The sequence below is a fragment of the Oncorhynchus kisutch genome, linkage group LG15 (assembly GCF_002021735.2).
Source record: "Oncorhynchus kisutch isolate 150728-3 linkage group LG15, Okis_V2, whole genome shotgun sequence".
NCBI classification, from domain to species: Eukaryota; Metazoa; Chordata; class Actinopteri; order Salmoniformes; family Salmonidae; genus Oncorhynchus; species Oncorhynchus kisutch.
In genome coordinates, this window is record NC_034188.2 from 34,981,724 (window position 1) to 35,005,155 (window position 23,432).

The 23,432-nt window shown below is 40.9% G+C and overlaps 1 protein-coding gene across 1 annotated transcript in view; it reads left to right on the forward strand.

The window, feature by feature from the left end:
* Positions 1 to 2,732: 2,732 nt before the first annotated feature.
* The window catches only part of ankrd50 (ankyrin repeat domain 50), a 44,805-nt gene continuing 24,105 nt past the window's right edge, over positions 2,733 to 23,432 (forward strand). Inside the window, exons 1-3 of the mRNA XM_020502512.2 lie at positions 2,733 to 2,951; positions 3,866 to 4,965; positions 20,051 to 20,286. Coding sequence (XP_020358101.1) covers positions 4,463 to 4,965; positions 20,051 to 20,286 — 739 coding nt within the window. The 5' untranslated portion in view covers positions 2,733 to 2,951; positions 3,866 to 4,462. The remainder of the gene's footprint in view (positions 2,952 to 3,865; positions 4,966 to 20,050; positions 20,287 to 23,432) is intronic.

Genomic DNA, 23,432 nt, shown 5'->3' on the forward strand with positions numbered 1-23,432 from the left:
AGAAGGTCATGTCAATAGGCAGGTTTCCATTGACCCAGGTATATTAGACAAAAGCAATGTTGCAAAAAACATGTGTAATGGAACTGTCAGCTATAGGAGAAATGTTTTAAAGATTGACACAGTTTTTATCCATTCGACAGGGCTGGATTTTTTATTTTGTCTCAATTTCTTTATTGAGAAAAATGTTAATGGAAACTGTGTTTTTAGAATAAATGATTGCCAAATCATGTTTAAGGTACGCTGGGTCACGTGATATCATCACGTAACTATAAAGCTCCACTCCACAGTTTATTCTAAAATGCCCACTGCTTGCAAAGTCTATTTTTCATCTATAACAAATCATGTTTCTTTGCAGGACAAGCCAAGGATTGTCTTGACTTTCAAGAATGCCTGAATTGCTTCACCATACTTTTTTGGTTGGCAGATTCATGTTTTAACCATTCAATTATTTCAGCTCTAGGCTGCAGGAGTGCACGTTTCACCATGGCACAGACTATCAACTATTTATTAACGCACAATTTGCCTAAATGGATAATGGAACCACTGCATTTTTTGTCCTTTTTTTGTGTCATTACGTCCAGCTGTTTTTATCGACACGAGACAGTTCAATGGAAACGCACTATAGCAGGCAATTGTTGCATCTATTTTCTATGCAAACGCTCTAAATGTCACTAGCGTCAACCTAAATGTCATTAGTCTCTAAATATGTCCCTTTAATGGGATATTCTCATTTGGTAAATATGGTAATAAATACACACACACACACACACACACACACACACACACACACACACACACACACACACACACACACACACACACACACACACACACACACACACACACACACACACACACACACACCTTAAAAAGAGTACTTGTTCTTGGACCATGCTCAAATCAAGGAGCCACATCGAGTGATTGCAAATTATTATTCACACGCTGACCTGCTGCTGGGATTCGTGATTGTCAATTGCATTTTAGACAGAGACTGTTCAGAGAGTGCGAGCGATATTGCATGTAAAAAAAAATCCCTCAATGCCCTTACTGTTCATCATTGTTACATTGACTTCACTGTGAAATACATACATTTGCATGCATGATTGTGCAAAAAAAACATATATTTTGGAAAGCATGCTGTAGTATTTGAGTGGAATAAGCTTGAAGTGGATTCACTCAAATGTAGGATGCAAATTGGAGTCCACTGGGCTTTGTTTGTTATCTTTAGTAATTTAGATTAATTATATTACAAATGTTAGATCTGAATTCTGCATCAGCAAATGGCCAATATCTTTTTGTTTTCATTGCCATTTTAAAGGTCCCATTATTCATGCCTTACATTGCAAGGCAAGAAGGCGCAATATGAAGAGCCAGCAGTAACCCATTATCCTACCCTCTCAGGCCCTGAAGGGCTCAGTGTGTGTTTAAGATACCTATATACCCACAACCTTTTTACAGGGCAGTAGAGCATCCGCTAACATTTCAGTAAGAAATACAAAATGGCAAAGACATGGACGCTCTCGCTCTACATCAATTTCCCTAAACAAATAACCCGCTGCCAGCCTGTACACACCAAGTGGGTTACACTGTTGAGGCCACATTTAATCTGAATATGTTTGACATATTTACAAAGGATAATCATTATTATGGCACACAATGACTGCCAACGCCTGTGTTTTGGGCAAAAATTAACCCGTTGGTATTTAACTGGCACAGAGAGGGGAAATCACTGCAATTACCCAAATTTCGCAGATTGGCTTGGCTGCATTGTTGGATACCCCCACTGAGCAGTTTGTGCATGGTATGAACAGCAACCTGCAGCTTTACCACACCTTAAGGGAATGAACTCGTAACACACAAACTCCAGCTGACATTGGAATGGAGTCCAGTGCACATGAAGAACCCTGTTCTCTCACAATAGCACCATGCAGATGTTGATTCTATGGAGTAAATGGTGTTTTTGGATTTGATTGTGTTTGTCATTTTTGTGTGAACAGCCAGATGATACGCAGATTCCTACTTCTCTGCGGAGAAACTGCATGGCATACTGTTTTAATGAGAGGTTGACAGCACTGGAGGAATAGACAGAGGAGAGATTAACGTGTATGTGTGTGATCATGGGAGAAAGGCTAGGTTCAATATATAGATTTGCTTATCTCTCTCTGGCACGTCCGCTGGGGGCATCTCTATAAACATACCTTCTCCAGGTGGTGAGAGTCAGGCAACGCTTTTACACGAAGGAAAGGTATTTACTAGGAAATTTAAACACTAATTTAGACTCTGTGTGATCTGCAAGAGAAAATGTACCAGGCACAAGCACCAGTTTTAATCACAATGTGCAAGCATGTGTTGGAACTGCAAAGTACTTATTTTTTTTGCCTTTATTTCAATGGTCAACCTTCATCAGTGATTATAAGGCGTGTGGGAATGTCTGAAACGGTCCCTTTTATTAACTCTATGCAACATTGTTCTAATAAAATTATTTTAGCATTGTGAAACATCTATGTAAATAAAGAGAAATGCTGCTGCAGTGGTTTCAACTCAAAAACGTTACACTCGTTATTAATGTTCTATAATGCAGAAAGTCAATGTGTTTCTTATTTTAAGGCCCTTATAATGGCGGCTTCGGTACCTATAAAACTCTAATTCCCATCAGACTTTGCGTCCATCCTGCGTGTGTGCTCTGAATGCAAGAGATAGAATATTAGAATGTTTGGAGGCTGAGAGACTGGTTAAGTATAGTAGGCTGCAGCGCTGTGTTGGATAGCAGGAGGAGCCGCGGCTGCTGAAAGAAAGAGAATGCAAAGACGCTGATGGAAAAATTCGAAGATTGCGTTTAGAAACAGATTAAGCTAATCAAATATTGCTTTTGAAGCATAGCATTTGGTTAGAGAGACAAATGGTTTAATCACGGACACAGCAACCAAATGAAAAGGGGGATTCAGCAAGAGGTGAGAAGCCGTAGGCTATACGGTATTTCAAACTGTAACATTGAAAAATGGGCAAACGTTCCACATTTGCTTGAAGTTAAAAAACACTTTTTACATTGTATTTTACAAGATTAAGGGCCGCGTTCAGCTCATTGACCTATTCTTTGTTTGTAGGAATGCCATTGTATTTTAGATAGTGTAGGTTTTTAGACTGACTAAAGGTGTTAAATTCTATTCCATTTGAAATGGGTGAGGTTTTTTTTTGTCATACAAAAGACGGCGTAGCCCGACCAGTCTTTGGCCCACTTTTCATCGATACCTATGACAGTTTACTACCCCTAATACATATTTGTAGGCTTTTGCTTGCGGTTGCATTTCTTTAATGAGTTTAAAACTGCCTCGTTGTCATGTATTTCCAAAATGAGAGCGCTGTAGCAGGCTATTGGTTACGCGATGAGGTGGGCGCCTAGAAAACAGGAGAAAGGTGAATAACATTTAACAGACATAATACACGTGTTTTAAATTGATAGACATATTACACTCACTGTATTGGCGATCTGAAAAGAAACCACACTTCCAAGTTATTTATTTGAGTCATTATTGCATCGTGGGATAGGGAACGTTAATGTCGCTGTATGCAGATAAAAGGGGGTCCTCTCATTTGGAGTTTTTTTTCCCCGGATGTGAAATGTTTGCGATTTAAAGCCACCTTGGAAGGAAGGGAGATCAGTGAGTAGGTTAGAGATACAGAACGAAACCTTGCCAAGACTCCAAGAGTGTGGACCGTCTACAATGTCTTGTTAGTTACTGCGTTATAAACACGCTCCCCCATTCTGCAAAGCTATGCATTTTCCAGTGAGAGTGAACTGTGTAATTGTATAGGCTAGATAAAAGTTGAATCTGTAATCTTATTATTTTTTTTATTTTTTTTACAGCAAGCTTCTGTTTATTCCAGGAAAGTGACCAGGCAATCAATGTTATTGGAGAGACCAACACAACTCTGGCACTCTCAAATGTTAATGTAATGGAAACTATATACCTGCTCCAGTTTCCCTATGAAATGTATCAAGGGAAACAAATCACTGACTCTCAGGGCTAATTTGATCAAGCTGTGGTTGAGTTTGATAGTGGATGCACTCAAAGCCCTGTGCCCTGTCATGCACAACACCATGTTAAAGCAACAAACCTGGAATAACACTGAGCATTCAGTCCAGCCAATGAGAAAGCCATGGAAGAAGTTAGTGGGAAATGTACAGTACAAGCCTCAATTGTGACTCTTTTTTTGCCCCAGATATTCAGCGACGTCCCAAAAACTGCTTTTCTCGCCCACAGCCATTCTGTTTTCTCAGAAGGGAGCTTCAGTTGCACACTGTCTTTATCACAACACTAAGGACAGCTGCAATCAACTTGGAAAGGCACATGTGGAGGCAAAAAAAAATGGATACTCAAATTTACAGCTGGCCTACTCTGGGTTGAAAATGTGAGGGCAAGGAAAGCCCTATGAGGAAAAGCCAGAACAGCAGTATCTCAAAATGGCCCAAACCAGTTTGCTGCAGGGGAAGCGCTTTTACTGCAGGGAGTGGGTCTTCCACAAGATCCAGCACTGTCTCCAGGAAAAGACTAATGGCCTGAGTGGTTTGACCAGCACTCCCAGCAAGCAGGCCGGTGCCTCCGGCACTGGCGCATCTAACCCCTGTGGCAGCTCTGCAGCAGGCTCTGCGAAGGCCACCGCCTGGGGGGTGTTGCTGGTGGGGGGGCCTGGGAGTGGGAAGACGGCCCTGTGCACGGAGCTCCTGTGGCCCTCTTCAGCCCAGGGCACTCATCGGGGGCTGCAGCAGCAGAGTCTGGCCTTCCATTTCTGCCGGGCGGACGACTCGGACACACTCTGCCTGGGCGGCTTCATCCGAGGTCTGGTGGCCCAGATTTGCCGGAGCGGCCTGTTGCCGGGTTACGAGGAGAAGGTGCGCGATCCAGCGGTGCAGAGCGTCCTGCAGCCCGGGGAGTGTGAAAGAAACCCCACTGAGGCTTTCAAGAGGTAGGTGAAGCCTGCTGCCCCACCCACTTCCCTCCACCCCCCTGTCCTTACCCCACCCCTCCCACATTTACTGCTCACACACTTCCCTTAACCCTACCCCAGCAGTCCTCTGTCCCGCTACCCATTGACATAGTGTTTGTGTTGTTGTTTTCCTGTTCTGTGGCATGCTGTGGGACTGTCCCCGCTAGCCCTTAGTTGAGAAAAAGGTCAGTTATTTTAAGTGGCACCCAGGCTCAGTTGGCTGGAGGGAAGAATGTACTGCTTGGAAGTGTGTGACTGACTGCCCTATATGACGATGTGGGCTGCACATGTGAGACAAAGTACCGTACAGGATCAAGCTTGGTCATATAATGTGATCCACACAGACTTTTCTCTCTGTAAGACTGGGTCTTTAAAAAGGGGTTTGAACCTATATTTGTAAAGGAACTGCCTTGTGTGTATGCTACTTGCACGACTTGTCAGCACGATGGGTCAACCAGTCTATACTATACACACATGGGATGGAATGCGGTGTTGAACACACATGCCTCTTGTCTGGCCATCTGGCGATGCTTATTGCACCGTCTTTACATCACACACTGGGAAAGTGGGTCAAACGTTCGGCGAGGTAAATCATTTTTAAATGGCCAATGGACTCATTGATTTCCCCGGTCTTTCACATCTTTCCCAAAAGAAGCTGAGGAAGTAGCCCTGTGTCAGTTATTATAGTAATAAGGCCACTATTGATGCCTGGGACTTGACTGTGACATTTGCGATAGAAGGCAGGTTAACATGGGGGACATAAACAACCAGTGGACAGACAGAGGTCCAGTTCTGGTCAGTGTCAAGGGAATGGAAAGCTTCTCACAGACAGCATCACCAACCCAGCCTGGCCTAAACAAGTGCATTTCTTTACCGCTTGAGGTTTGGTTCAGACTCCGTGGACAACAGACAGAATTGTTATCCAACGAAGATTACAGCCTTTTGTTTGTGGAGTAAATATGCACTCTGGAGAATGTCTTATCACCATCTCTGGTGTAAAAGAATCTTGGGCACTGTTGTACACAAATACTAGATCCTATCAGGTTGCAGAAAGTTGGGAAGTGGAAGATCTGTATCACAGCCAATATCCACCGCTCGATCTTTGTGTCCGGACATGTTCAATAGGCAAAGCAAGCAATGGAGGATTATAAAAGTGTATTCTTTTTCCAAACTTAGGGTTCCCCTAATTTACTTTAGAAATGGAATCTCATCTCAGGTGAACATGTTCCAAAAACAAGGCTACATTGTTGCTCAATAATGAAAAATAGTGTGTTCATTTGTAAAGGTTGGGCTCCTGGTAAACAAGACTGGTGGAGCCTTGACCTCAGACTCTGTTTTAAGGCCTTACCAGCATGTGAATGCCAGAGGGGTTGGCCAAATTCCTTGGCCTAACAAGCATGTTTGTTGATCGTAATCACTGGTTGTGTCAATACATTAAACCTGGTTCAACCTGGTCTCCATCCTATGCACTGCCATCCTCTCCATTCACCGTTGTGTGTGCTATTGTAGTCACCAGAACAAGTTATATACCTTTACTCTTCATCTAGATAGAAACAACAACAAAGTGTGAAAACCCGGGAGGAAGGTGGGTGGGGTGGAATTCAAGCAGCGTGTAGGACTGTTGATAACCAACAAAACTGCACAAACTTGGCAATATACAATAGAATCTCACCAATTTACCCATGTCATCTAATTGCAACATGCTTTCCCTCTAGCAATGGCCTCTACCGTGTTTTGACCAGAGTACTAACAGTGGAATTAATTTGACCTTGTCGTTTGAAACTATCAAATAGTCTCCCTGCAACATGTCTAGCTTTTCCCTCTGGACAAAAGAGCACAAATAAATAGGTGGAATAAACTCAGTCATGTGGGCACTCTAAAAGCTCAAGGCACTGGGAAATGTGCTGAAAGGGCAAGGTGAGAGCTTTTGGGGTTTGTTTGTAAGGGGGATTTTTAAATGAGCGTGCAGTAGTTTGAATAACTGCCAGGCAAATCTGTGTGTTGGGAGCAAAGGAACCTTGGAAAGTGATCATGGCTTGAATCTGATAACCAGGTTTGAGTTTCTTGGCAGTATTTTGTTCACTCAGTGGGTCAAAGTGTTTTCCTTTATGATCCTTTTGCTAAGAAAGTTGAAGGAAGTTTTTCTAAAAATTAGATTCCTATTTTCCTCCAAATTAACATTAGCCACTTAATTGAATTGACTCATTAGTCAAAATATATACACTATCTTCAAATGTTTGGGGTCACTTAGAAATGTCCTTGATTTTGAAAGAAAAGCAAATTTTTTGTCCATTAAAATAACATCCAATTGATCAGAACATTGTTAATGTTGTAAATGACTATTTTAGCTGGAAACAGCTGATATTTAATGGAATATCTACATAGGCGATTAGAGGTTCATTATCATCAACCATCACTCCTGTGTTCCAATGGCACGATATGTTAGCTAATCCAAGTTTATCATTTCAAAAAAGCTAATTGATCATTAGAGAACCCTGAAGATCTCATACAACTCTGTGTAGGGCTGGGCGATATGACAATATATATTGTGTGACGATAGAAAAACGTCTATCGTTTCATATTATGCTCTATAGTTTATTTCATTGTGTCGCAAATCACACTCTTTACGGGCAATATTTTTCGTCAATTGGACGACGCTTTGTATTCTTCTACACGTGCCGTGTGGGAGGAAATTTGCAGTACAGACAAACATGGAGAAGAGTGAACGTGACACAGAGCACAGAGACACGGAGCTCGTACCTAAAAGAGGGGCTACTTCGGTCGCATGGACGTGGTTTGGGTATGAAAAGCTCCCAAAAATATATATATATTTTAGGCCTATATTTATTTTGTTTGCAACTATAGTTGAAGTGTTTTCTATTTACCCTTTTTAGAATTTATACATTCATATTTTATATTTTGTTACATGCTTATTTGAAAATTTGCACAACGGTTCTAAATAAAAGGAGAAATATTCAAATATGAGTATGTACCTTTTATTTGTTGAGTATAATTCAAAATGTAATAAGAAGGCCTTTACATGTGGTCATTTTATATAAACTATTTATTCATTGAATTGACAGAAAATGTGCTATATCGTGCTATATATTGTTTCGGGATATGAAATGACCTATATCGGGATATGAGATTTTGGCCATATCGCCCAGCCTCAATGCTGTGTACTACTCCCTTCACAGAACAGGGCAAACTGGCCCTAACCAGAATATAAAGAGGAGTGGGAGGCCCCAGTGCACAACTGAGCAAGAGGACATGTAAATTAGAGTGTCTAGTTTGAGTAACAGATGCCTCACAAGTCCTCAACTGGTAGCTTCATTATATAGTACCCGCAAAACACCATTCTCAACGCCAACAGTGAAGTGGCGACTCCGGGATGCTGGCCTTCTAGGCAGAGTTCCTCTGTCCAGTGTCTGCTCTTTTGCCCATCTATATATTTTTAGTCTGAGATATGTCTTTTTCTTTGCATCTCTGCCTAGAAGACCAGAGATCTTCAGTTTCTTGGCAATTTCTCACACGGAATAGTAATATAGTAATATTAGTAATATTAGTAATATTAAATAATAATAAATTATAATAATATAATTTCTGAGAAGACTGACGAGTTTCGGAAGAAAGTCTTTTGTTTCTGGCCATTTTGAGCCAGTAATCGAACCCACAAATGCTGATGCTCCAGATACTCAACTAGTCTAAAGAAGGCCAGTTTTATTTCTTCTTTAATCAGACCAACAGTTTTCAGCTCTGCTAACATAATTGCAAAAGGGTTTTCTAATGATTAATTAGCCTTTTAAAATGATAAACTTGGATTAGCTAACACAACGTGCCATTGGAACACTGGAGTGATGGTTGCTGATAATGGGCCTCTAATCGCCTATGTAGATATTCAATAAAATATCAGCTATTTCCAGCTACAATAGTCATTTTTCCAGCCAAAGAGAGGAGTCACAAAAAGCACAAATAGAGATCAAATGAATCACTAACCTTTGATGATCTTCATCAGATGACGCTCATAGGACTTCATGTTACACAATACATGTATGTTTTGTTTGATAAAGTTCATATTTATATAAAAAAATCTGAGTTTACATTGGCGCGGTACGTTCACTAGTTCCAAAAACATCCGGTGATATTGCAGAGAGCCACCATTTTACAGAAATGCTCATCATAAATGTAGATGAAAATACAAGTTATACACATGGAATTATAGATATACCTCTCCTTAATGCAACCGCTGTGTCAGATTTCAAAAAAACTTTATGGAAAAGCAAACCATGCAAAAATCTGAGACGGCGCTCAGAAAATAAATAAAATTATCCGCCATGTTGGAGTCAACAGAAACCAGAAATCACATAATAAATATTCCCTTACCTTTGATGATCTTCATGAGAATGCACTCCCAGGAATCCTAGTTCCACAATAAATGCTTGAAAAATGCTTGTTCGATAATGTCCATTATTTATGTCCAAGTAGCTACTTTTGTTAGGGCTTAGGTATACAAATCCAAACGCTCGTGCAGGTCCATCTGAACGTCGGACAAAAACTTATATTACAGGTCGAAGAAACTTGTCAAACTTAAGTATAGAATAAATCTTTAAGGTGTTGTTATCATAAATCTTCAATAAAGTTCCAACCGGAGAATTCCTTTGTGTGTAGAAAAGCCATACAGGTTGCTATCATGTGAATTGCGCGTGACCAGGACCTGGCTCTCTGCCAGTAACCTGACTCATTCAGCTCTTATTCAGCCCCACAACACAGTAGAAGCCTCATTCAAGTTTCTAAAGATGGTTGACATCTAGTGGAAGCCCTAGGAAGTGCAACTTCATCCATATCCCGCTGTGAATTCAATAGGGGCTGGGTTGAAAATCGACCAACCTCAGATTTCTCACTTCCTGTTTGGATTTCTTCTCAGGTTTTTGCCTGCCATATGAGTTCTGTTATACTCACAGTCATCATTCAAACAGTTTTAGAAACTTCAGAGTGTTTTCTCTCCAAAGATAATAATATGCATATATTAGCAACTGGGACTGAGGAGCAGGCAATTTACTCTGGGCACCTTTCATCCAAGCTACTCAATACTGCCACTGCAGCCATAAGAAGTTTTAACAATGTCTGTACTGTATTTCTGATCAATTTTATGTTATTTTAATAGACGAAAAATTAGCTTGTCTTTCAAAAACAAGGACATTTCTAACTGACCCCAAACTTTTGAACGGTAGTGTATATATATATATATATATATTTTAAATATATAGGCCTACAGCTAGCAGAGCAAGGTAATGTTCTAAATCTTTATACATGCAATGGCTGTAGGCAATGACTAGCTTGTTGCTAACATTTACAAATCAAGTTTGACAGCAATATGCAGCTTTTCGTCTACTGTAATTTGGCACTTCAGATGTTGTTAGTAACATAAAGGAGAAACTTTCAGAAACTCTGTAAATTATGGATGCGATCTGGATGTAGGGCTGGGCGATATATCCAATTAATTTGATTAATTCAAATGTATGTTCTAGCGCAATGTTCCAAATGTCTGTATAGCAAGAAACTCATTTTTGGGGGTTTTGTTCCTTCGGTGCTATGTGTACGATGCACCTTCCCACTCCCACACAGACTCCAAGCCTCTCCCCTGCCACTCACAACAACAAAGACGAAAGATCACTTCTTCCTTACTGACAACAAGCAGTTTCAACTCACTATTTCAATTCCAGGTTTGGGCCAACAGAATCGGTCATATGGACAACGAAACACAATGAGACATTATTTAACTGTATTAGAGGATAACTTAACCTTCTAACGATATGCTTGTTTTGTCTCAACTCCCAACAACTCACATATGTGCGTATCAATGAACATGATTGTGGAAAATTAATGCTCAGTTTCTGTCAAGCACTGTATTGTAAAGTACTTATGCAAAAATTGTTTAAAGTACTACTTTAGTGGTTTTTTGGGGTATCTGTTTACTTTACAATTTATATTTTTGACAACTTTTATTCTGTACATTCCTAAAGAAAATGATGTACTTTTTCCCTGACACCCAAAAGTAATCATTACATTTCAAATGCTTACAAGGACAGAACAGTTTTCAAATTCACACACTTATCAAGAGAACATCCCTGGTCATCCCTACTTCCTCTGATCTGTCAGACTCACTAAATACAAATGTTTTGTTTGTAAATTATGTCTGAGTGTTGGAGTGTGCACTGGCTATTGGTAAAACAAAAATCTATTGTGCCAAATGATTTATACTTTGACATTTGATACATAAGTATATTTAACACCAAATACTTTAAAACTTTTACTCAAGTAGTATTTTAATGGGCGACTTTCACTTTTACTTGAGTCATTTTCTATTAAGGTATCTTTACTTTTACTCAAGTATGACAATTGGGTACTTTTCCCACCACTGGTGACGCACGACATTGCGGTACCACGTACCGCTAGCAGGATGTTCGCCACAGACTGTTAGCGCTAGCTGTCTAGTCTTTGTTTTTTAAATGTGTAATGAGCATAGAAAGACGCAATTGGTAACACAATCTCGTATTGAGAAATAAGCATCTTCTTCACCAGGTTGGCCACTTGATTTCAACATCTAAACAAAGTGACGGACAGGAAGGTGTATTCATAAAAGTAAGCAAATAGATGAATTCTGACTACTCAGTAGCACGTGGGCTTGTGCTTGAGAGATTGTTTTTAAGACCTTTGTTATTTTTCTATAATGCCTGCTACCAGAAGTTGGTCATTGTGCATGGTTCTGGTTACATTTGTAACAAAAAGTGCATTTTCATAGAGAGAATTGAAAGCAAGGTCAGTGATTATGGCAAAAAAGCAGTTCACACTTTTTGTAATAAAACAATTGAATCATTAGTGGGTTGTGGAAGGCAAAAATTTTGCCTAGGTATAAGCCCTGAATTCATTAGATTATTGCTGACTGTTTGAAATGCAGTGTATTTACCTTCAATCGTGCAACAAAGCTTATTTTGAGAAAATGTAAAAAAACAAAAATTGAGATATATTTTGAATCGTCCATAAGTTTAAACAAATCTACATATGATTTTTAGGACGTATCACCCATCCCTGCCTGGATCTATTGAAACTCTGCTGACACTATATGTTCATGACATATGTGACCTGAAAATATGTTTTTATCAAAATTAACTTTCATGTGGGGCGGCAAGTAGCCTAGTGGTTAGACCATTGGACTAGTAACCAAAAGGTTGCAAGATCGAATCCCCGAGTTAACAAAGTTAAAAAAATGTTGTTCTGCCCCTGAACAAAGCAGTTAACCAGCTGTTCCTAGGCCGTCATTGAAAGTAAGATTTTTTTCTGGACTGACTTGCCTAGTTAAATAGAGGTAAAATAAAATAAAAATGTGCCTTAATAACAACCTTGTATGCCATCTGTAAATACGAATATAATTGTTAAATTACCAGCCTTGTTGGTTAAGCCACAGAAAAACTCACTAGCCATGATTGGCTGAGATAATGAGTGGGCTGAACATGCCGAGAGAGGAGTTCGGTTTGGTCTGCCATGTAGAATGGATCTGTCTTTGAGCTGGTCAGTCTGTGTTGGTAATCATGTCGAACTCATCTTTTTAAAAAAGGTATTGTGTAGTGGAGCTGCATAAGCGTTGCTCTCCACTTTCAAATCAAAATTTTATGTCACATGCGCGGAATACAACATGAAAACAGCTAGCTAGCCAGGTAAACAATGAACCTAGCTAGGTAAACAAAGTGAAAGATCACACACATCACGTTACAGTGAAATCCCCTTACAGTGAAATGCTTACTTACAAGCCCTTAACTAGCTAACGTGAGCTGGCTGGCTCGTTAGCGAACGTTACGTGATGTGTGTGATCTTACACTTTTTTTTTTACCTAGCTAGGTTCATTGTTTACCTGTCTAGCTCGCTGTTTTCATGTTATCCAGAGGTTAACAAATTATCAGCCAGAGCACCAAGTGTGCGCTCTGGATGCTCCGAGAGCGAAACGAGATGGGTGGGGCTAAAGCTTAAGAGGGTGTAAACGATGCTGAATGGTTGTAGATAAAGAAGAGCTCTTCACTAGATACCAAAACATTCAAAGGCCATTTCTCAAAAGTGAGTTACAAGTTTATCAACTTTCAACTTTTTGTTTCTCAAAAATACAGTGTATGATATACCATTTTGTAGCTCTGAGTCTCTACTTATATCCAACGTAAAAAACAAAATTTCAGATTTTGCTACATAAGACCGAATCCAGGTGGTGAGTCACACATGGTTGTCCTAACCTCACAAACCTGTGTCATGATCATATATCCTAAAAATGCATCTCAACTCTTGAGTTTATTGGCAAATTCTTGAATTTGTGCATTCTACAGGTGCAACAGTGGTAAGTACCATGAAACCATGTTTACCTTCACTAGGATAACACTGTACCTGCACACCATGGAAATACAATATTATAAGGGACACTTATTGTAAAGTTGTACCAGTACTTTTACTCTTATTGTAGTCATTTCAATTAGTAATTGCTAGTGGCGTTGGGGATTACAGAGCGGCAGTTGGAGCGAAAAAAGAGGATGCTAATCGAAGATGAAATGCTGCGCGCCCGTCATGCGTTGCTTGGCTGCAGAAAGACTCACTACAGATTAGGCCACTTTTTAAAGGATGCCGCGATGACTCAGCATTCTGGAGCCAGCCTCCCTGTCCACGTCGCTTTGACTTGGCATACAGGGGCTGTGGGTATGGGAGGGGGTGTTATCACACTAAAAAGCCCAAACATGTGCATCAGATCCCCTTTGCGTGTTTGCATGACGAACGGGTTAAATGTTAACGGAGCTGTTGCCTGTGCACGTTAGGAGGTCGCTAAGTGATGTGAAATGAAAGCCCCAGCTGCGGTTGATCTTCTGTGCTCTCAGAGGATGTCAATCGTGCAATGCTGTGCAGGATATCAGCCTTCTTCTTCTGTCTCATTCTGACCAGAGTGAATGGGAGGGGAGGCAGTTACTTACGCTTTGTCTGGCACATTATGTTATCTTGAGTTTCCTCATCAGGTTGAAATACAGGAGACCATCTCATTGTCATTGTCAGACATCTAGCATGCTGTGTACTGTGTTGCGTGTCCCAGAGTCAAATATAACAGTGGTATAGAAGAAGGCGCAGGGGGTCGTGGAGTTGGAAGGGATGACATTTCAGATCCCACTGACAGTGTTGAATAATTGTCCATCTGACCTGGGAATTTGGTTTGGTTTATACCAAATTGATCTCGTGTTTTGTTTTCTTGGTCCAAAGCACAAAATAATTTGCTTTTGTGCAGGTTATTTAATTGTATACGCTAGCCACTTCTGTCTCTATCTTGCATTAACTGAGCTGTCTATTGAGCACTGTTTATTAGACAGCTCTAGACGACATTTTCTAGGAAGCTTGAACATTTGTATTTTATTTTGCAACATCCATTACCAGATGCCCTTTTTGTCCTTAAACCAACTAATTTGCTGTTTGCACCTTGAATCAAGTTACTGCGAAAGACTAAAATACACTGCACCATTGCACCTCTCACATTTACATTGATACCACCCCCCCTCCCCCTCCCTTTCTTTTGTACACTGCTGCCACTCGCTGTTTATTATCTATGCATAGTCACTTCACCCCTACCCACATGTACAAATGACCTCAAGTAACCTGTACCCCCGCACACTGACTCGTTACCGGTACCCCTTGTGTGTAGCCTCGTTATTGTTATTTTATTGTGTTACTTTTTAATAATTTTTTACTTTAGTTTATTTGTTAAATATTTTCTTAACTCTTCTTGAACTGCACTGTTGGTTAAGGGCTTGTAAGTAAGCATTTCATACCTGTTGTATTCGGCGCATGTGACAAATGAAGTTTGATTTGATTTGTATGACCAGAGAAAGGGAAATATTCTTACAAAAAACACACAGACTCTAATAATTACAACACAGGTCTATCTATACACTTTGCCTCATTTATTGAAGCAGCAGTGCAGGTCACACCGCTGGTGTAGAAGTAGATTTTCGTTGAAAGTCTCTCACTAGCCATGGTTTTAGACGCTTTGAAATCACAGTATCAACGAGGAAGCTGCAGACACAGTGATCTGAGCAATCTGATTGGTTAGCGGTAGGCATATGTGCTAGAGGTCGACCGATTAATCGGAATGGCCGATTAATTAGGGCCGATTTCAAGTTTTCATAACAATCGGAAATTTCTGGACACCGATTTAGCCATTTTTAAAAACACCTTTATTTAACTAGGCAAGTCAGTTAAGAACAATGACGGCCTACGAACGGTGGGTTAACTGCCTCGTTCAGGGGCAGAACGACAGATTTTTACCTTGTCCGCTCAGGGATTCAATCTTGCAACCTTACAGTTAACTAGTCCAACGCTCTAACCACCTGATTACATTGCAATCCACGAGGAGCCTGCCTGTTACGCGAATGCAATAAGCCACGGTAAGTTGCTAGCTAGCATTAAACTTATCTTATAAAAAAACAATCAATCAATCATAATCACTAGTTAACTACACATGGTGATGATATTACTAGTTTATCTAGCGTGTCCTGCGTTGCATATAATCGATGCGGTGTGTATCGTTGCTCCAATGTGTACCTAACCATAAACATCAATGCCTTTCTTAAAATCAATACACAGAAGTATATATTTTTAAACCTGCATATTTAGCTAAAAGACATCCAGGTTAGCAGGCAATATTAACCAGGTGAAATTGTGTCACTTCTCTTGCGTTCATTGCACCCAGAGTCAGTGTATATGCAACAGTTTGGTTCACCTAATTTGCCAGAATTTTACGTAATTATGACATAACATTGAAGGTTGTGCAATGTAACAGGAATATTTAGACTTATGGATGCCACCCGTGAGATAAAATACAGAACGGTTCCGTATTTCACTGAAAGAATAAACGTCTTGTTTTCGAGATGATAGTTTCCGGATTCGACCATATTAATGACCCAAGGCTCGTATTTCTGTGTGTTATCATGTTATAACTAAGTCTATGATTTGATAGAGCAGTCTGACTGAGCGATGGTAGGCAGCAGCAGGCTCGTAAGCATTCATTCAAACAGCACTTTCGTGCGTTTGCCAGCAGCTGTTTATGACTTCAAGCCTATCAACTCCCGAGATGAGGCTGGTGTAACCGATGTGAAATGGCTAGCTAGTTAGCGGGGTGCGCGCTAATAGCATTTCAAACATCACTCGCTCTGAGACTTGGAGTGGTTGTTGCCCTTGCTCTGCAAGGGCCGCGGCTTTTGTGGAGTGATGGGTAACGCTGCTTCGAGGGTGGCTGTTGTCGTTGTGTTCCTGGTTCGAGCCCAGGTAGCGGCGAGGAGAGGGACGGAAGCTATACTGTTACACTGGCAATACTAAAGTGCCTATAAGAACATCCAGTAGTCAAAGGTTATTGAAATACAAATGGTGTAGAGAGAAATAGTCCTATAATTCCAAAAATAACTACAACCTAAAACATCTTACCTGGGAATATTGAAGACTCATTTTAAAAGGAACCACCAGCTTTCATATGTTCTCATGTTCTGAGCAAGGAACCTAAACGTTAGCTTTCTTACATGGCACTTTGTTTTAGCATTATTTAAACCAAATTGAACATGTTTCATTATTGTTTTGAGGCTAAATTGATTTCATTGATGGATTATATTAAGTTAAAATAAGTGTTCATTCAGTATTGTTGCAATTATGATTATTACAAAAAAAATTATAATAATTGTCCGATTAATCGGTACCGGCTTTTTTTGGCCCTCCAATAATCGGTATCGGCGTAAAAAAAAATCATAATCAGTCGACCTCTAATATGTGCACTTGATTTGCTCTCTGGACATGCCAAGTATGCAGAGTTTGTACCTTCAGACACATGAAACACTTTGCCTACCGGCACGCAGGGCTGCTGAAACAAGTGCACCTACTGCCAACAGTGCAAGACAGGAATGTCTTGGAGATATGCCAGTCGATCGCGATCAACCATTTGGTGACCACCGTTCTAATAGGCTACATTTCTGTATCAAATTTCATTAAGAGATTGTGTTCTGGTAATTAAAAAAAGAACACCACATCACTGTTTGTTATGCTCTGGAAAAGCAAACAGGTTTAAATTTGTCTAGTTCTTGTGTGTGTGTGTGTGTGTGTGTGTGTGTGTGTGTGTGTGTGTGTGTGTGTGTGTGTGTGTGTGTGTGTGTGTGTGTGTGTGTGTGTGTGTGAGGAGAACCTACATCACAAGATCCATGGGGGGAGCCCATGGAGTTATGAAATGTGGATCGAATAGCTTTATGCCAGTTTATCAGAAAATGCTAAATATATATATATATATGTTTTTCTGCTTGTAGAGGCTTGTGGGTTGTGGAGATGCAGTTGTTTGAACTTTTAGACATGGTTGCACTGTTCTGCAGCACCAGTTCACATGGTGTTGTGTTGACATGTCTGAGAGCCCCATCACTTTATAAACACTTTACTGTACGTTCTTTACTCCTCTTTGACAAAATGCTAGCATTATTCATTCCAGCGTAGTTGGCATGTTACCAATTCACCCGTGCATAAATATGGCATATGTTCGGTGTGGAAAGTGCTTTGTTTTTCATGAAGCACTCTGAAGTCTCTTTGTAACCGCTTACATACATTTAGTTGGTTTTCATATGTTCTTGTTGGTTTTGTTTTTGCTGTCCTTGACCAATGACAAGCTGAGCAACATGTACCGTCAATGTAAGTCTGTGAAATCACTCAGTCCAAGAAGGAATAAAATGAGTTCCTTTCTGATTTTGGAGGAAGTGAGAGAATTGCTAATGCAATGGGGTAACAGCGCTTGCTGTGTCATGGCTGCCATTTTGCAAACTTCTCAGAATCCACATAGCTCCCAGCAGAAGCCCTCACATTGTCTCTCTCAGGTTGACTCGTTAGGAGAATATGATTGGAATTACACCATGCTTTATGTATAAATGAATAATATGCATTTTCCAGATTGGGAGCTGGTTGCTTTTTCTTTCTCCACCCCCTGATGGGGCCATGAGTCAGCTGTTGTCATGCAGTCTTTTTCTGCTAATCTCTCCTGACTAAGGCAAAGAAGCTGAGCAGGCTTTTTTCTCCAAATGGAATCGTGAAATGAAGAAATCTTAATTTTCTTAATTAAAAGAGTTTCGTTCAGGTTTCCAGTGGACCCTGTGCTAGTCGCTATTGCTTTTCAATGGGGTCTCTGCAGTGACTAGTTGACCCACCTGCTGTTCTTTTCCATTAATAGAATGGTGTCATGGCCGGCCATGCACGGTATATTGGACCTGAGCCACAGTCTCCCTGCGCCATTGCATGATGAAGGAAATTTCAGGCTCAGCCCCCACCCCATAAAAGCGTCTCAGTAAATGTGTAAGACGTGAGCAAGGTGCCCAGGGCTGCCTGTCGGCCTAAACATCTTCACTGAAACTTCAAAGCGAAGCCCACATTGCATAATGTGGACGGGCCGTGGAAGATGGGGACTGCAGCACAACAGATGGTGGGTGCGTTAGGGACATTTCACATTCTCTTTCTTTCTCTAAATGATAATTGCTCTCCGCTATTTACATATGTCGAAGACGGAATTAGAACAACCAAAATAGTTAGTGTTAACGTGCGGGGCAAAGGATGCGTCACAAATACACTCATCATTGGCTGAGGCTCTTCGGACGTTAGTCTGGCAGCCAGCCCATTGTTGTGCTCATTTCAAGCCCCTGTTCTTCCTGCAGGGAGGTCAGTTATCAACAGTTCTGAAAGCAGTTGATTTTAAGGAAAAGAATAGCTCTTTGTCTCATAACAAGGCCCGCATTGCTGTCTCTGTGAATTTGTTTGTCTGCAGGCGGCGTTGCTGTAGTTGTTTGCAGTACACAAACTCTGCAGATTGGCATTCCTCTTGGCTGATTTTCCTGTCTGTGCTGCAGATTCGATGTGGGGCTGCAGCCGTCAGAAAGAGCAATCGGCCATGTTTCTCTGAGATGGAGCGATGTAATGATGGAGCTTGCAGGTTGATGACTGCGCACTACCCTCTTTTTCTTGCACTTGAGAAATTGAGCTGTTGGAAAAATAGAGGATTGGAGGGGAGGTTTGGCTGGAAAGTGTTTGCTGAGCCCTTGCATTGGAATTGCAGTCTGACTAAAAGTCGTGTTTAAAAGGCTCCAATTGGATCAGCGAGGGATATGCATTTACAACAGCAAAACAACAGTCTCAAGACTGGAATCAGGCTGGGGGTAGCAGCTCTGTACTGTACACAGGCACTGAAGTTTTGCCAGCACAAGCATGCAGGTTGGGAAAATAAAACGGGAACAGATACAATGCTGGCTTCATGGCATTTATGCACGCAGTCATAATACACGTTATCATTCGAGTAAATGGGGTTTTTACTTTTCCCTTTGGCTTTCACGCTCATGTTATTTCAAGGTTAATGCAGCATTTAAACCCTTGGGTTTGTGAGTACAGACAAGGATTGATGTGGTTTAATACTGTACATTATTCACAGTGTAGTGAGGCTGTTTTTTTTTGGGGTGTGTAGGCGCAAACACAGACAGTGTTTTTTTAACGACTTTCAAAAGAATTTTCCTGGTTATTCCAGACAGTCGTCGGCCTTGTAAACTGTCACGTCATCATTTGATTAATATGGACCTGCTCTGTCTGCTTTCAATTGAAATTCAGTTATTTCAGCTCCCGGCTAAGAACAAATATTTAGGACACAGTCTATATACAGTACATACAGTCCAGTGTTTTCCCCAGGACTTTTTTCAGAAGCGTTTGGGGGGCCATGTCACCTGTTATCTATAACTGCAGGTTTCAATTCCCTAAAGATTTGCATTTGCACTGTGAAGGCCTGTCAAGGGCCTGAAAGCTGAACTGTGGATAGAGAGACAGTTACTAAGATACAGTCAAACGTGTGACTCAGACCGACATTAAATCTATTTTTGTTGATGTACGTCTGCAATCATCCTCAACTCTCTTCAACAGCATCAGCTCGCAGTGGAAAGCGCTAGGTGCACAGAGAGAGTTCTAAATCTCTCTCCTCTTCTCTCTTGCCCTAAAGGTGTGTTCTCCTCCCACTCTTGAGTGCCAAGCCACCTCAGCAGGCCCTCTTCCTCCTGGTTGACTCCATCGATGAAGGCTGTCAGCTGGGTGAGGGAGAACAGAGGTCTTCAGGCTCAGGCACCCCCAGGACCATCGCTGAGCTCTTGGCCAGCCACCACGAGTACCTCCCACCCTGGCTCCTTCTCATCTGCTCAGCACGCCGCCAGAACAGGGCCATCACCAAACTGTTCACAGGTAAAAAAATAAAATAAATAAATATGTGAGTTCATACAGGCACCCAAATGAAGGGTGATGGGGCCCATATCTGGGATCCATATGGTGATGCTTTTGTTCAGTATTTGGTATTACTGTAAAATGTGTTTGTTTTATCATCGAAAGGAGGAAAATGTATTGCAAAATAATTGTTGTTCCCTTTAGACAGAACACCTGGCCACGCAAACAATTAACTGGGATTTGGCATTTTGTATTGACACTGGTCTGTCTCCTTGAAGAAGAAAACAGAATTCTGCTTTCATTTGCATACATTAATCTGATGTTTTTCAAGAGATATATGGATTTCATTTTGTGTCTTCTGTAAGGCGATCCTTGCAAAAGCCTAGTCTTTTCACTTCTATTTAAACGCTTACTGAGCAGGTTATGCCTTGTTCTTCCGCACTAACAAACTTTTCTATTGCGTATTGTGATAAATGTCAGCCTTTTCTGCAGCTATTAAACAAAGCACACGTCATGCTGTGCTTCCAGCCGAGTCGCTCAGAAAAGGCTAATTCCGAAGACATTTTAACATCATCAAATGCTAAAAAGATTAGGGCCTGCCACAGAACGTCTAAATATCACGATGCCTTACGGAAACGACTACTGCTCGGTACGCCATGACAAGTCGAACTAGCAGCCATTATCTAGTTGTCAGAATGCCAGCCCACTATTGGGTGATGAGCAGAGATGCTGGCGTAGCATTAATCAAACCAGAAAGAGAGAGTGTGGGTGTAATACCCGCCGCAGAACCTGCACGTTTGTGTGTCCCCTTTACCTCTCCAAACACAACATGTGAGGAATTCAGATGTCCTCCTGTTGCTGCTTGAAACATTATGTAAAACCCCGTTTAAACACCTCTGCTCATTCTGTGCTCTGTTCAGAAAGTGGTTGATAATAACACTTTGTTTCCTGAATAGAATTCCTATGCAATGCTAGTTTAGGTGAGTGTTTCTGGCATTGTGCACAGGGTTAATGCAGGGAATCTGGCACTTTTGAACAAGAAGATGTGCTGACATATTCTGCCAAATAACTGCAAATATGAATGTAGCTGGGCAAACACATCACAATAAATGTCTAGAGAGATTCTAATATATTTACATGCGCTATGTAAAAATACTAACTTGGATCTCAGTTAAAGACTTGGGATCGAATAGGGATCAAAAGCAACCTTTGGGTTTTGGGAACCTGCCTGAAGCTCTTCTATGGCAGTGTTATCTTTTGTACGGCGATAACATGAACAGGAATTTGCTTGAGGATTTTTTTCCCCCTAATCGATATTTTGAACCTATTGTGGATCCGGCATGTTAATTCCGATGGACATAAAATAGATCTGAAATGAAAATGGAAGCATTGCACCGAGACAATTAAATGTAACAGTTGTCGGAAGGTCTGCAGTGGCATTTATTTCTTATTAAACCAGTTTACACCGGTGACCTGGACCTGCTGCCTAACAGTCTTGATTTAACATAACATAGCAGCAGGTGAATCATAGCTCTGTCATGTCTCCTTTTCATACCATCATCAACCCACAGAACACACAGGTACATTGTTGAAATGGATCTGAGAGGAAGGTAGGGATGTAATGATTCACCGATACACATCCGCCCCGATTCAAATGTTTAAGACACAAGTGCAGTCCTGGGACCCCAAACCTAACCAAATGTAGCATGAGTCTGTCAGAAAATTCAAACGTTACAAATAGCTGGTTCACATTTTAGTTGTCGCTCGTATTACATTCTATCTAACCTTCCGAAAATACCTCTCATCTTTTGTGACGACTGTTGACAGTCATTGATCTCCAAGTCATTTTGCATTTCGGACAACCCCAGGCAATATCAGTAGCCTAGTCAAACTGCGCACTGTGCTCAGCTTCGCTCGCTGACCAACGCGAGGCAGGCAGTTTGTTCCGGATCTTGCACATCTGCACGGCACCTTCAGCATTCTAATGCTACATGGATTTTGTGGAAATAGGCTTTATTAGTTGAGTGACAGCCTATGTAGTTTGCTGGGTTATTGTTATCTATGTTGAAAATGTGTTTTGCCAGATTAAAAGTATGCTACAGGAGACAACTCTCATCTATAACTGCTGAACGGGGCTTGCAAATAGATTTCATTTGGATTATTCGAGGTTACCATCAGCAATAATTTTGGTAATTTAGCTTTAAACAATCAGTTTATATGGTAATTTTGTGGTAATTCTGCTTTAAACAATCAGTTTACATGGTAATTTTGTGGTAATTCTGCTTTAAACAATCAGTGTATATGGTAATTTTTCGGCATACAAGGTCAAATTTTTAATTTCATAACGATGACGGCAATCACTTTTGCGAGGCGCACTGCATGGCCGAAGCGATAGACGAGAAGATCACTATGTGAAAACTTTCAAATGTTCAAAACCCTTCGATTTTGAGATGGGGGGGGTTGAAATGTCATAGTTCATTTGTAAACAGTAAATATTGATACATTACTAGCTCAAACACTTAATCTGCAAAAATGGCAAGTTAATTAGTGGGTGATGGTGATTTCAGAACCCAGACTGGGGGGGACCAAAAACATCTTTAGTGTAGTGAGGGTGGTAGATGCCTAGTCTCCCTTATGGCTCAGCTCAGGTGCCTACATAGTATACACAACATACATAACATACGTGTGCGCACACACACACATACTAGTGATGGAAAGTTCCGCTGTTTTTACTGATTCAGATCTCTTCAACTGGTTCAGTCAAAAGAATGAATGTTTCAACTCATTCTGTTCATTTCAGACAGTAATGCCCAGAGCACGCAGGACCCCTATCGGCGAACGATGAACTGAAAACTCGAAAGAGTCATGATTATACAAGCATCTCGTTCACATGTCATTCACTTCAAGGGGCTTATTAGAGCTGTCATTTGTGACTGAGAGTTGTTCAAGTGTGCTTTAAACAATGTACATTTGTTGACTGCTAGGCCTACAAACTAAACTATTTATGATACATTTCAAACAAGGTCTAGTTGTGGCCGCAATTGGACTAGATTATGAAAGACTTGGTGTAAAACATTGCATGAGGGTAATAACACAATATTGTTTGAGAACTGCAGCACCCCAAATGATTCGTTCTCGAGTTCCAGTTTGTCGAGCAGGGGCTGTGT